The sequence below is a fragment of the Strix aluco genome, chromosome 22 (genome assembly GCF_031877795.1).
Source record: "Strix aluco isolate bStrAlu1 chromosome 22, bStrAlu1.hap1, whole genome shotgun sequence".
Lineage (NCBI taxonomy): Eukaryota > Metazoa > Chordata > Aves > Strigiformes > Strigidae > Strix > Strix aluco.
Window position 1 is genome coordinate 7,216,218 of NC_133952.1, and position 13,255 is coordinate 7,229,472.

The 13,255-nt window shown below is 42.2% G+C and overlaps 1 protein-coding gene across 2 annotated transcripts in view; it reads left to right on the forward strand.

The window, feature by feature from the left end:
* Positions 1–13,255, forward strand: part of TMCO4 (transmembrane and coiled-coil domains 4) — a 41,777-nt gene that overhangs the window by 11,526 nt on the left and 16,996 nt on the right. For both annotated transcript variants that reach the window (XM_074847907.1, XM_074847908.1), the window contains exons 6-12: positions 3,016–3,113; positions 3,857–4,000; positions 4,515–4,634; positions 6,683–6,847; positions 7,379–7,515; positions 9,010–9,094; positions 12,881–12,998. In XM_074847907.1, the coding sequence (XP_074704008.1) occupies positions 3,016–3,113; positions 3,857–4,000; positions 4,515–4,634; positions 6,683–6,847; positions 7,379–7,515; positions 9,010–9,094; positions 12,881–12,998 (867 nt within the window). The remainder of the gene's footprint in view (positions 1–3,015; positions 3,114–3,856; positions 4,001–4,514; positions 4,635–6,682; positions 6,848–7,378; positions 7,516–9,009; positions 9,095–12,880; positions 12,999–13,255) is intronic.

A 13,255-nucleotide genomic window follows, 5' to 3' on the forward strand; every position in this document is an offset into this window, starting at 1 on the left:
CACTTCTTAGGTGTGAAACAGCCAAAAAGTTGGTATCTATATGAAATGTAGTATTTTTATATTCTGAGCCAGGAATTGTACAAAGGTTTAGCAATATGTAAGGCAGTAAACATGTTTGTAGTGGACTTTCAAGGGACCATTTAATATTTTTATCTCTCAACTCAGCAAACAGGTTATGAGATTAACCCGAGTGCTAATAAAGGCTTTAATCAACGTCCCTGACACAGTACAGTTCACACGATACCGTGGGGTCCAGCATGTGACGGGTATCTTTCAGTTATAGCTTTATTTAAATAAAGCTTAACTTTATAGCGCACTGTAAAAAGGGAAAGTCAAAGTAATCTCAAAGATCATGGACTGCTAAACAGGACACCATTTGGCATGCAGGGTAAGGGTTGGTATTAATGGGGACTGTTTTGCTGTGGGTCATGGAAACAAACTCAATCCTGGGCCTTTAGGAAGACACTGATGCTGAAGGTGGGATGTCGCTCGCAAAGATGATGCTCCAATACCTAATTCTGTATCCACTGGACTGTGGCTCCTGTAGCACAACCCAAAAAGATAGATAATGGCAAGAGCGACGGGTGAATTACGCTGCATGCTTACCAGCCCAGTGGGTTTTGTGCATAGCTGGTGTGGGGAACGCTGTGGATTTCAATCTTGTTCTTTGCCTGAGTTGCAGCCATGGAAGTAAATACCTGTTAGATAAAAGGAAGAAAAATCTTTATAGTGAGAGTAGTCCAAGACTGCAGTGCGGACACATTTGTTATTGCAGTGCTAAAACAAGGCTGAGATTTGTGGGGAATCGATGACCCTTTGTTTGTTTTCAAATAATGCGTCAATGGGGGAAGGAAGCTGGATGTAAACCTGTCACAGCTTTGACCTCACAGACTTTTGGAGCAGGGAGTACATTAACATCTGCTTAGGATGCTTCCAGCTTTGACCATCCACTGCAAGAGGTTTCGGAACAGTTAACATTCAAACAGGATTTTGGCAGCTTCTGCATAGCGTTTTTTTACTGATATTTGTTAACGGAAGGTTTTGCTCCTGCCTTTGCTGCTGTGGGTGTGTTGGACTGTGGCCCGGAACATGCAAGGTTAAATGTACAGTCATCTTTAGAACAATGCTCCAGACACTTAAATCCATATTACTAGCACCAAACATGTTCTAACTTGCAGGTGTGAACCTCTCTTTTGTACACGGTTCTGTAGTAACTGGAAAACACGACATCGGTTGCTCTCTAACGTGTACTCCTGCCACTTTTCATCATTGGAAAATGACCTGAAATTCCACCTCTGAAATCTCTCTGAACATAATTTGTGGTTCAGGCAAGAAGCTGCATATCCAAGATCACTGAGAGAAGTACCAGAAGAGGCAGTTAATTACCACAGGGGATAAAAACCAGTCTGGTAATCAAGTGATGATTGTAATGCAGAAGCTATTAGGAAAGCAACTGTCAAAAGCAGTTGCTAGCAGCTGCGGAAGGAAAGCAATGACAGGTAAAACTTCTCGTGGCAGTAGTTTTACTTAACGGCATCTTCAGGCAGGATTTAGCTGCAAACTGTCTTTCTACCCACATAACTTTAATTGCTCATTATTGCAATTAAAGCCAGGTTAGCTGTATTTCATCTCAATGTCGTTATTTTGAGCCCGAGACAACAGCACATTCACTATAAAAGCTGATGAACCACTGCGTAGAACAGAAATTGCTGGATGTTGCCAACTTAGGTATTAACAGTCAGACTGCAGCATTTGGTTAAGAAACTCCAAGAGCATTTTTTTCCAAAGCCAGGCATTCAGATTGGTGACTGCATGCACGAACTAGGGCATATCCAAATGCTGCTTTGACCATGGGGTTGTAGGAAGTGAATTTGGTTATACAGAAATTGCTGAAAAGGCAGCTGTTGCAGGCTGCACTGTTGTTCTCTGCAGACAGGGACGCTTGCAGCTGCAGAAGGTAATACACGATGGTTTTTTGGGAGGATCTCTGTGGAGACAAAGTCTCCGTGCCATGCAAGTCAGTGGGAGTTCTGCCATTGGCTTCAGCGATGCAGGGATTTCACCCACTGTGCTCCATTCTCCCCCTGCTGGGCTTTACAAAGCTGCGTATTGTTTGGGACTCATCTAAAACTGTCTTTATCAAAATTACAGTGCGCTTGGGGAGTTCCAGGAAGGATTAGGCAATTATATGGATAATGAAAATCCACAATTAGGCTAGGATTAAGAAGGAAAATATCCAAGTTTGGAAAGAAGATAAATTCTCATGTTTCAAGGCCCACATTAACTGCTGCGTAAGCAGGCTAGAAGGAACTTTCCTCTGTAAACAACTTATTCCAGTATCCTCTGTTTCTCACACTTTCCTCTGATGTGGGAAGTTTTTCTCGTAAGAGAGAAACCAAAGACAGCAGAGAGGAGCCAAAAGTAGTGCCTAATAAGTGATATTTGTTCCTTTTAGGTTTATTTACCTACTTCTGATAAGCTTGTTAAAATGTAGCTTAAATACACACAGACAAATGAACTAATGACTGTGTTTAATACCTATTATATTATTATATTGCGATGTGCAATTAGAAAGCAGCTCAGTATAAAATAGTTTAATTCCATCTCTTTGTTTGTTAGCACAGTTTACCCCTATTCCCTTTTGTTTCAAACACTTTTCTCTGTTTCCACTTAGCTTTCTTCTGTTTTTTTAAGACACATTGGCAGTATATAGTTATTGAAATGCTTTTGACTTTTTGTTTCTTTTTTTTACAAGCTTCAGCCTTATTAGGAAGGGGTTTCCAAGTAAGTAACATCTGTTGGCTTTTGTCAGCAATTAAATCGTTTCAATTTAAATCTGTGGGTTTATGTCCATGCTCATAAATCTGAGTGTGTTGTCACAGTCCACACCTGCACGTTACTTTTTACTGTTCCCAGTAGGGAAATTACACTGAGGAGAATAAAAGCAGATTCTGATGCAGCACTGTTACCCGTCAGGCTTTTCCATCAGCTTTTATGCTTCTAATCCCCCCGCAGAACTGCAGAAGTATCAAGAAAAAAGAAGGAAAGAAGAAAAAAGCTGAAGAGGTACCTGCTGATCGGTTTGGCAACCGTTGGGGGCGGAACAGTGATCGGTGAGGCTGCCCCAGGCATTCTGGAGACTTGCTGCTGAAGTGCATCACAGCACTAGGGGCAGGGTGGGGGTGCTGAATTACACATTCAGCAAGAGAAGCCATCATACCTTTTAGCCCAAGCTGTAATTTTAAAACATTCACTGCTTTTCTTTGCCAGACTGGAGGTAGTATGTCACTTCAGATACCAAAAAATCACCCCAAACAAACAAAACAAAAAAACCCACCACCACGCCTCCAAAAAAATGAAACCCCAAATCCAAGAGAAGTATTTTCAGCCACACAAAAGTAAAACTGAAATAATTAGCTGGAAAAGTTATTCCAGTGTAGCTTCACTGGCTGAGGGAAACATTAAACTGAGGTCATCACTCTTAAAAAATGTTTTCTGTTTTCTCCTCTTTTGCTCTTGTGTTATAAGAGGATCAGATCTTCAACTCCAAATTCAGAACAGTATGAGACTAGATCAGTGTTTCCTCAGCAAAGAGGGCATAGCTCACCCCAGTCTACCACACATTCCTCCTTTGACTTTTAAATTATTCTTTATTTTTACTGAAGTCAGTCAAACAATCTGTGCAGAGATTCAGGGCATGGGAAGGGTCTCAGAAAGCTCCTTTATTGGTGATGCAAAAAAGACCATTGTTTGTACTTTTTCAGTGGCATGAGCAGTACTCACACAGCACAGGGAAATGACTGTCTGGTTTTTGTAAGTGGTAATAGCTTGGTGGTAATACTTGTTGCATCTTCAGGCTTGACAGGGGGTCTTGCTGCCCCTCTGGTTGCTGCGGGAGCTGCTACTATCATCGGAAGTGCTGGAGCAGCTGCTTTAGGCTCGACTGCTGGAATTGCTGTCATGGCATCCCTTTTTGGAGCAGCTGGTGCTGGCCTTACTGGTAAGAGAGTGACCACACGTTTCTCAGCTACTGAGGCACAGGATCCTGTCTGCAGATGCAGAGCTAACGACTTAACTGAGCTCTGCAGAGCAAGGGAAGCAATTTGAGGTGTGATCTTACAACTGTGAAATTATTATTTCAAGGCTGATTAAGATACTGTGTAGCCCCTGATGACCAAGTAGGGAAAGAATATTTGGTATGTGGCTAATGAAGGAAAAGAAAGTTTGCTGCTTTGCATTAGAAAGATGATGCCATGGAGAGCAGCGGTTGTTACAGCTGATGTCTGGCCTGCAGCAAAGAACCCTTCTGCTGGGATTCCCTCAGATCACACAAGCTCAGAAGGATCATGCTGGCTCCATACCAAGCTCTAAGTAATGCACGGACTGGCTGAGGGTTTTGGAAAGGCAAAAAACCTTCCAAATTACCCAAGTTGTTTCTTACGAACTTCTACTGTTAGCGGAGCCTGCCCTTGCTGTGCGATGTCTGAGACTCATGTTTTTGCCTTGCTGTGTAGGATACAAGATGAAGAAGCGTGTGGGAGCCATAGAAGAGTTTGAATTCCTCCCACTCACTGAAGGAAAGCAGCTTCATATCACCATAGCAATTACTGGATGGCTGTGCACTGGCAAATACGGTAAGAACAAGATGAGGAAGCTGAGAGGAGCCTGGAGAGCCATGTCTGTGTTCCACTCCAGGCAGTGTTTGTGCTCTCGTAGCACCGTGTCTTCCCCACACTTGCATGGCCTGTTCTCTAAAGAGATCAACTCCCAACGTAAGACTTTGTAACCCAATCTGCCATCCCAATCAAATCAGAGGAAAGAGAGAGGGCAGTAAATTGGTAGTGATAGTAGGATTGGTAGTAGTCATGGCAGGATTGTTTCTGTTAACTGCTGTCTGGTTTTGCTAGGAAAGGTCTCTTTGGGGTGGATGATTTCCAGCGCTAGGACAAAGTGTCTCACCTATCTCTGAGACCTTATGTTTATCCTCCAGCAATTAACAGAAAATAGTGTCTTTTTTCTTTCTCGGTATCTGCCAGATAATGAGGTTTATTGGCAAGAAAGTTCTGTCAAGTAAATCCTGTTAAGCACAGCACTCAGGAGGTGAACTTACAGGCAACAACCTTGAAAAGTCTGCAGTGTTTTAGTTTCCAGTATAGCTTGTCATATAACATATGTCAACTGTCTGCTGATGTGTTCAGCAACCTGACTGAACAGCTGCCAATTTATTCAGAAGCATCATGATTAACATTGGCTATCATTAATGCAGAAGGATGTCTCTGTCCTGTTGCTTGTTAGGTTGCAGCTTGCTGTCAGAGTAAGGTTATTTTCACTTTGCCGTACTGTGCTTTGGCTTTTCTCATTGTCTGCTTGCCAGGGGTCCAAATCCTTGGGGTTGGAGCGCTCCCAGGCACTGTTATAAAGACAAGTGTGTCCCTTCAGGAACCTTTTTGTGTCTGTTTGCCCTTAAAAGGGAGTTACAAGTGACACACATTCTTCTTCCATAACTAGCAATCTGCTGTAATGTTTAAAAAGGCGAAATTAGAATTGTCATCCATTCTCCTCCTTACAGTTGTGTCTGTCTATTTACACGCTTGCATGACTCCTTAAAACAGAGGGACCGAGGACAGGATTTTTAGGGAATTTGCTACCTTGTGATTTTGGAGCTCCCAGTAGCTGCCCATCTGTACGTTCACAAATCTGACAGTACACTGTGGTGTGATCTGGCGTGGGGCTCTCTCGGGCCACTTTGGTCATCAGTGCCTCAGCCTGCCCTGCATTGTTTGGGGAAGGAACAGTGTGGGAAGGGTTTTAGTTAATTAAAATAAAATTTCTGCTCTGCCCTGCAGAGTTTGTCTGCCGTTAATAGCCTTGCCAGGCCCCTCCTGGCCTCTTAGTACAAGCTACACTACAAACAGGAGAGAGTAAGGCTTAAAAATTGTTTTTTCAGCCAAAAATTAGACTTGCACAGTGGAAATTATCCATTATTTCTCAAACATCCAGGCACTGCTTTTGATTAGCACCTGGAGGGAAAAAAATTAAACTGAAGTGGCTAATGAGGCTAGATGGCAAAGTAAAAATAATTGCAGTCTGGATCTGCAAATGCAGATTCCTTGTTTTCCGACAGGGCTGTTGCTGCAATCCTTGCCCGACTAACTGAAGTGCTGGGAAGATGCTCTGTGATAGATTTTGACAAGATCTTACATATTTTCTGTGCTTCTGGTCCCCCTGAACTCAGTCCATGCAGCCATTCAGCACTTGATCTTTCTCAAGACAGGCCTTCCTTTGGTCACTATGAGAAGATGGAGCTGCCGGACTTGGCCTGCTGTCTGATGGTGGGAGGAATGACCTTAATACCTGACATAATTAGTGTTAATGTCCATCTGTCTTGGCAGTCTCTGAGGCAATTGAATGGGTTGTGACGTCTGAGCCTGTTCACACTGAAGACTCTTTGCCAAGGCAGCTAAAGCTGCACGATTATTTACAAATTTTTATTTATTGTAAAACAGTGGAAATACGGAGTCTATCAGTATTTTTAAATATGATTCCTCATTATCACAGTATATTAGTATATTCCCATGTCCTGCTGGTTCTTTTCTGATTCTTTCTTGGACTCATCTTGCCAGGAGTCAGCTGTTGTTGTGTTCTCTCTGAACATGAATTCCATCTTTGCAACCTTTCTCAGGGAGCTTCACAGCACCGTGGAGCAGCATGTTGCAATCGAGTGAGCAGTATTGTCTGGCCTGGGAATCCAAGTACTTGATGGAGCTTGGCAACGCCTTAGACTCCCTGCTGAATGGTTTTGTGAACATGATGGCTCAAGAAGCCCTAAAATTCACTGTCTTGTCAGGTAAGAACCTAAATCGTATCAGACCTGCTTGAGTGGCTCTTGTGCAGTTCCACTGTTGGTGTCTGTTTAAAGGAGCTTTCCTAAGCAAGGAAGATTTCTGAGAAGACATCTCCGTTGGCACCGCCCTGCAGAAGTGCCACACCTGTAATTTAGATTTGCTTTCCTGGATTGCTGACCCTCTGTGTCATTGACTCGTTCTTTTAAAATTACAGCTGGAAACACCTTCCTTCACGCGTGACTGTGTTTATTTCTCTATGTTATTACACTGTTTTACTGCTTTACATAAACCTTTCAAACATGCAGGTTACATTCATGCATGGCGTCTGTTTGCCTCCGTATCAGAACATCAGATTCTTTCTTATCTTTAGTCTAGCAAAACATTTCTCAGATCAGCTCTTGAGAAAGAAGACTGGAAATGACAAAAGGTCCTCGGTTTAGCTTTTAACTTCAGTGAACCGTCTTGCTTTTGACGTTTCCTAAGAGCAGCCCAGATCTGTGACTGTGCTGTGCTGTTTGCTTTGTGTGTTGCAGGTATTGTGACAGCCTTGACTTGGCCAGCTTCACTCTTGACTGTTGCCAGTGTCATTGACAACCCCTGGGGAGTGTGTCTGCACCGGTCTGCTGAAGTAGGCAAACACCTAGCACATATCCTGCTCAGTCGACAGCAGGTAATTGGCTAGAAATTATCCAGGAATAAAGACTGGAAGGGATTTGGCCCATGGAGGTTAAGTTTTATAGTCATGCTAGGTAACTATCCACTGGTATCTTTCCAAAAAATTAATAATGAACTGAAAAATGAAAAAATGCTGCATGAAGGTAACCAGCATGTATCTGGTTCATTGGGGAAGAATAGGCGGTCCCAAGTGAATCAGAGAAATCCTGCTAAGATTTGTTCCTTTTAACCTAAAGCTGTTCTAAAGGAAGAAGAGATCCGGGTCATAAATGACAAATGGCTTGATCATGTCACAGACCAGCCAGGCCAACTCACTTAGTGGAAATTTGAGAACAGAAAGTAAAGATAGGTGAAAAGAAAAAGAGAATACAGAACGTTAAAAATATTTACTGATAATTAAGAGGCACTAGCAAAACAATGTCAGAGAAGACTGTGCAGCAGTAGATGCACCGTGAGCCATGCTTTTGCTGACGGAGAAGTGGAATGGGCTGGTACCTGAAAGAAGTGACAGAAGTTAATAAGCTTCCCTCAGAAGGTTTGCAAAAGACATTTCTGTCCCCCCAAAACCTGCCATTATTCGCAGGGCTGTCACTGGCACGGAGGCTGGTTTTTGCTGGCCACGTGTTTGTCTCACAGGCACGCTAGTCCGGTATCTGTTAGAGAGGAGCCCTGTGGGAGCCATGGCCCCAGAGCTGCGTGTCATAATAGTGTGAAACAGCAGAGTAGAAACAAACTTGATTTCTCATAAAAATACAATCCCAGGAAAAGCAATAAACTTTATTTCATACAAGCCCTTTGTTTTGCTTGGGGCATTTGTTACTGCCTTTTAAGCATTTGCTATTGTGAAAACACGCATTCCAATGTGCTGGAGCGTCTAAAACTAGTTAGTGTGATGTCTAGGGAGTCCACCACACACCTGCTCCCTGGTTAACACAAAGACCATTTTTCACTGTTGTTGAGATTAGGCTCCCTTTGACTTTATAGAAAATCTTATTAGGCTATTCAGAATAAAAGCTTACCCCACATCATTTTTTCTAACAGCTACACAGTGCTGCTGTCATTCTGTCTTAAATCTAGAGATGGTCAATATTTTTGTATTACAGTTTCTTTTTCTGTTTATTTGAAACATTTCTGGGAAAATTTTGCTCCTTGAATTAGGCTTTCGTTTGGAAATTTCAGAGCAATGGCAGCATTGTTTTGTTTCTGTTTGAAACATCTCCTTTGTTGTAACTTCTGATCATTAGATTCTTTCAACTGATTTTCTGAATATCAAAAATACAAAATACACAGGTATGCAGAATTCTCAATATTGAACTGCGCATAACTTTGAGGATACATAATCCCTTTGAAATCAACCAAATTGCTCAAATGTTTAAAAGATCATGCACAAGCATAAATGCTTTGTGTGTCAGGGTCTCTGGGATCCTGTGGCCACTCTCTAAGTCTAAAACAGTATTTGATGGCTTTTTTTCCTTTCCTTCTTTCTTAGGGCAAGCGACCTGTCACACTGATTGGCTTCAGCCTGGGTGCAAGAGTCATTTACTTCTGCCTGCAGGAAATGGCTCAAGAAAAAGGTAAAATTCACCTTCTAACCTTTTTCTCCTTTATTTTTCTTACTGCTGGTAGAGAAGTTTTTCTTCCAAGGGGAAGAGTTCTTCTGGAATAGAGCTTGGGCCTTTTAGGATAGGCTAAAAACCTAAAAAAAAAAAAAAAAAGGTTTTGAAATGCATTTGGAGCCAAATTCTACTGTCATTTCCACCAGTTCAGTGGATTAAATCTGCTGTCTTCACTCGAGGTGCTCCAGTGTGTCAGTTTGGTCTCCAGTCTGTAAACAACAACTTGACATTTTGTGACATTCGGCTGCTAGATCAGTCTGTGAGCTGCCCACACGCCACTGTGATCTTGGCAGAGGATGCTTTGCCTTTATTGGAAGCTCTCTGTAGCTATTGTATCTGATTCCCTGAGTCCTCCCTTCCATTTAAGTCATTGAAATGCCACTGTCATCTGCTATTTTCATGGTAATTTTCCCCCAAAGTCAAGTATAAAACCATCTGTCAATTTATTACCCATTGTGGTTCTGTTTATTAATAGATTCTATTTTTAATTTAGAAAAAGAATAAAATCATTATGATCAGTTGATGTAAATTGCATCTTAGAGTTGAGTCAGTAGTGAGTGTGCGCGTGCAGCCTGCCTTCCCCCCTACGTAGCTAATTTAATTCATTAACCATTTAGCCTCACAAAGACTCCCTAATAAATAAGGAGCTTTATAAAGGAAAATGTTCAATAAAGTCCAAGAAGGTGGGAATAGAGTCAAGTGAGGACGAAAGTCAGCGTTTTTTCTGTTGACAGCTGTGTACCAGAACTTCACTTCTGGTTTAAGATGGAAGTCCTCAAATACAGGAATTCTGTTCTCAAAATAAATCTAATCAAATCCAGAATGATCCTAACGGAGTTATACTGAAGCCAGAACCCAGATCCTAATCTGGCCCTAGATCTAATCTTTTTGTGTCCTAAGAATGCCAGGGGCTGAGATATTTTCAAGCTTTTATTTAACGGTCTGCAGTCTCTTGCTGGAATAACACGGGACCGTAGCAAAGTAATACGTGAAAGGAAATCATTAGGGGTCTTTAAGGTTGGCTGCCATTCTAAAGAAATCTAAGCATCGTAATTATGTATCATAGCAGTTCCCCACTGTACACTAATTTTTCAGTTCCTTAATTGAATTATGAAAGCTGAGCTGTTTGCGAGATGAAAAGCAGCATGTTTGGTGCAGATTGCCAAGGCGTTCTTCACATGCACATTCCAGCGCAAGCCACAGAAGGAATGGAGCTGGGACCTGGGACATCTGAGACTGATTGGGGTTTGGACTTGGATGTCTCACACAAAAGAAATACAAGGCCTAGTCATGCAGGCCTTTTGTATCCAGATGGCAGTGGCATTTCTGAGGACAAATAACTAATCATGGATTATCCAGTGAAACACCACGGCAGAAACTCAAAATTCTGTTAAACAAAAATACTCTTCTGCAAAGCAATTAAATAACCTTTGGGATACTTCATCACAAATGACTTTGGAAGCCAGAGCTTAGTAGGTTTCCAGAAAATGACATTATAGCAGAAAATGGAGTAATGACCCACCAGAGATGAGTTACTGCATGGGAGGATCATTGGTCTGATTTCTTCATCACAATTCCCGTGCATTTTAGTAAATAAGAAGTGTAAATTAATGAAAACTGATACTGGCTGTTACCACCAGAACCTGAACCTTGAAACCAAACTGCGTGTGATGGGAGCGAGGTATCACCCATGACATATTTGTCTAATACTGTTCACAGGGTCCTACAGAATTGCTTGTGTGACTGGTACCACCGCTGGGTTATCACCTCTGCTGTGGTTAGGAATCAGGAATACTGCTGCCAGACTCAGCCATGAAACACTGTCCTTGCTCTGTGTCTGTGCAGTGCCCAGAGAGCGCTAAATTCCACCCCTGTTCTCTTTTGAGTGAGGACTAACACGACGAGATGCTTTCCTCTTTGCCCAGTGAGTCGTACCCTAAAGGCACAGCAGAGCCCAGCTCCCAACCACTGGTTGTGGCCTCTGGGTCAGCTTGTATCTTCCACAGCTTTTCTGGACAAATCATCTTACCGGTTTTAAATTTTTGCCCATCAGTAATTACTTTTTTTTTTTTTCCATTTTCCTGCTTGTGCAGACTGTATTGTTCTTCATCATATAAAAGATTTGCAAACTGTGAAATCATTTAATTTATCTAGAGTGTCAGCAACTATGTAGGCCAGTGATCTGTTCTCAGGTTTCTGTCCCCCTCTGTCAACATCCAAAGAAAATGAGTATTTTTCAGCCAAGGCTAAACATTTTTGTTCTGAGCAAGAAATAAGCTGTGCAAAGGACTGGAGAAACAAAAGCTTCCAATACCTTGCCCAAATGTTCGGGATCCTGATGAATTAGCTGTTTGTTTATTCAGTTGGCTCACACTGTGGCCATGGAATTTAGTACCTTGGTTGCAACGAGATCCCCATTTGCAGGGCTCTGGGTTTCTTTTTCATTGCCCGTGATCATTGGAACAGGACTTTATTGCTCACAGATTACACTAACAAAATTGAATTACTCTTTGCTGTTCTCTCAATTGGTGCAAAATTTGCTTTGCAATAAGAAATAATACCATGAGGGCTCTTTTGGATTGTTGTCAGGCACTGGGATTTACACTGCAGAGAAAGGTGCAGGCGCTGCAGGCAGCTCCAAGCCGTTTACTGCTGTTAGGGAAAGGAAAGCAATTGGTTTACGTTTGAAACATCTAGCCAGGCAGCACCTCTCCATCATAACTTGAAGTGGTATGCAGTCATTCTCACTTTCGCTTCCCCCTAAGCTCCAGCATATTATTTTACAAATCTCAGACGCCAGGCTGAGAACGGTTCAGCTCACGTCTTGTGAACGCTGGTCTCCCACAGGTGGAGAGCAGGGATTTGGTTGTGCTGTGCCCGTGAGTCTCCCAAGAGAATGTGAATGTCGTTTAACTGCTATGGCATCAGGTGCTTGGTCTCTCTTTACAAAGATTTATTAATAGATATAAATATATTGTTTAGGAGTTTAAGAAAGTAGCAGAGCTGCCCAATATTTCTCATTCAATCATTATTTCTACTGAAATTCCCCAGCCGCAGCTGTCTGATAAGAGATGAAGATTTATTATGCTTCAAAGTCATCATTCCTTTGTAGCAAATCACGCCCTGGGCATTCCAGTTAAAGTACCCTTCAAGAAAATCAGATCAGTTTGATAGATTATCACTTTGTGTTGGCAAATGCCTCCGTTGTTGCCAGTTCCCAATCAATACTACGAATTTGGGGGTTTTCTGTTGCGTGTACAGGTCATGTTTTTCATGAACTCAGCTCTAAGGACTGGTTGTGGGAAAAGTTTATCGTGCTTAATATGTGACAACATTTGCTCACTGTATAGAATGTCAGTCCCTGTCACCTGTTTCAAAGCTCTGTGCAAACCCAGATCAATAGGCCTGGGGAAAGAACTTTCCACAGGTTTGTTGCTTGAACTGCATCTTTCTGGACACAGGCCAGGCCACTTCTCCCTCTTGACATCAGCCCAGTTCCTTTCACTTGTCTCAGGATCTTTAATTTTCACATTTACTGATTCTGGCTGGAACTGCAGACACTTAACATTTATGCAAAGTGCTGTTTAAGATCTTCCTTCCCATTGTTTCTGTCTTTAAAATTTAAATCACTGAAATGATTTTTCTGTAGTGCCCATCTGAACATACCCCTCCTTCATGTACATGTAAAGGTATATTTTCTGATCTGTCTTCTAAATCTGAGCTGTTCTGCTTTCATCTTAATAGACTCTCAAGGGATCATTGAAGATGTGGTCTTACTGGGAGCTCCAGTGGAAGGAGAAGCCAAGTACTGGAAAGCTATCACAAAAGTGGTGTCGGGCAGGATCATAAATGGTTATTGCAGGTCTGTATGTGCTCAGCCCTCTGCTTCATTATCCTAGTGTCACTTGGAAAGGATTTTGTACATTTATCCCTTTTGAATGTTTTGTAAGTGAATAATTGTTCAGCTGGTGAGTACGTTGATTCAGTAGCGCCAGAGGCAGCAGTGCCAGAGCCTCTTCCCTCCAGAGGTCTCTCCCTCAGATTAATTGGAGATGACAGTCTTCAGGAGACACTTGCAGGCTGTTCTGTCTCCAGCTCTTGGCTGTTTGCAGTGCATAG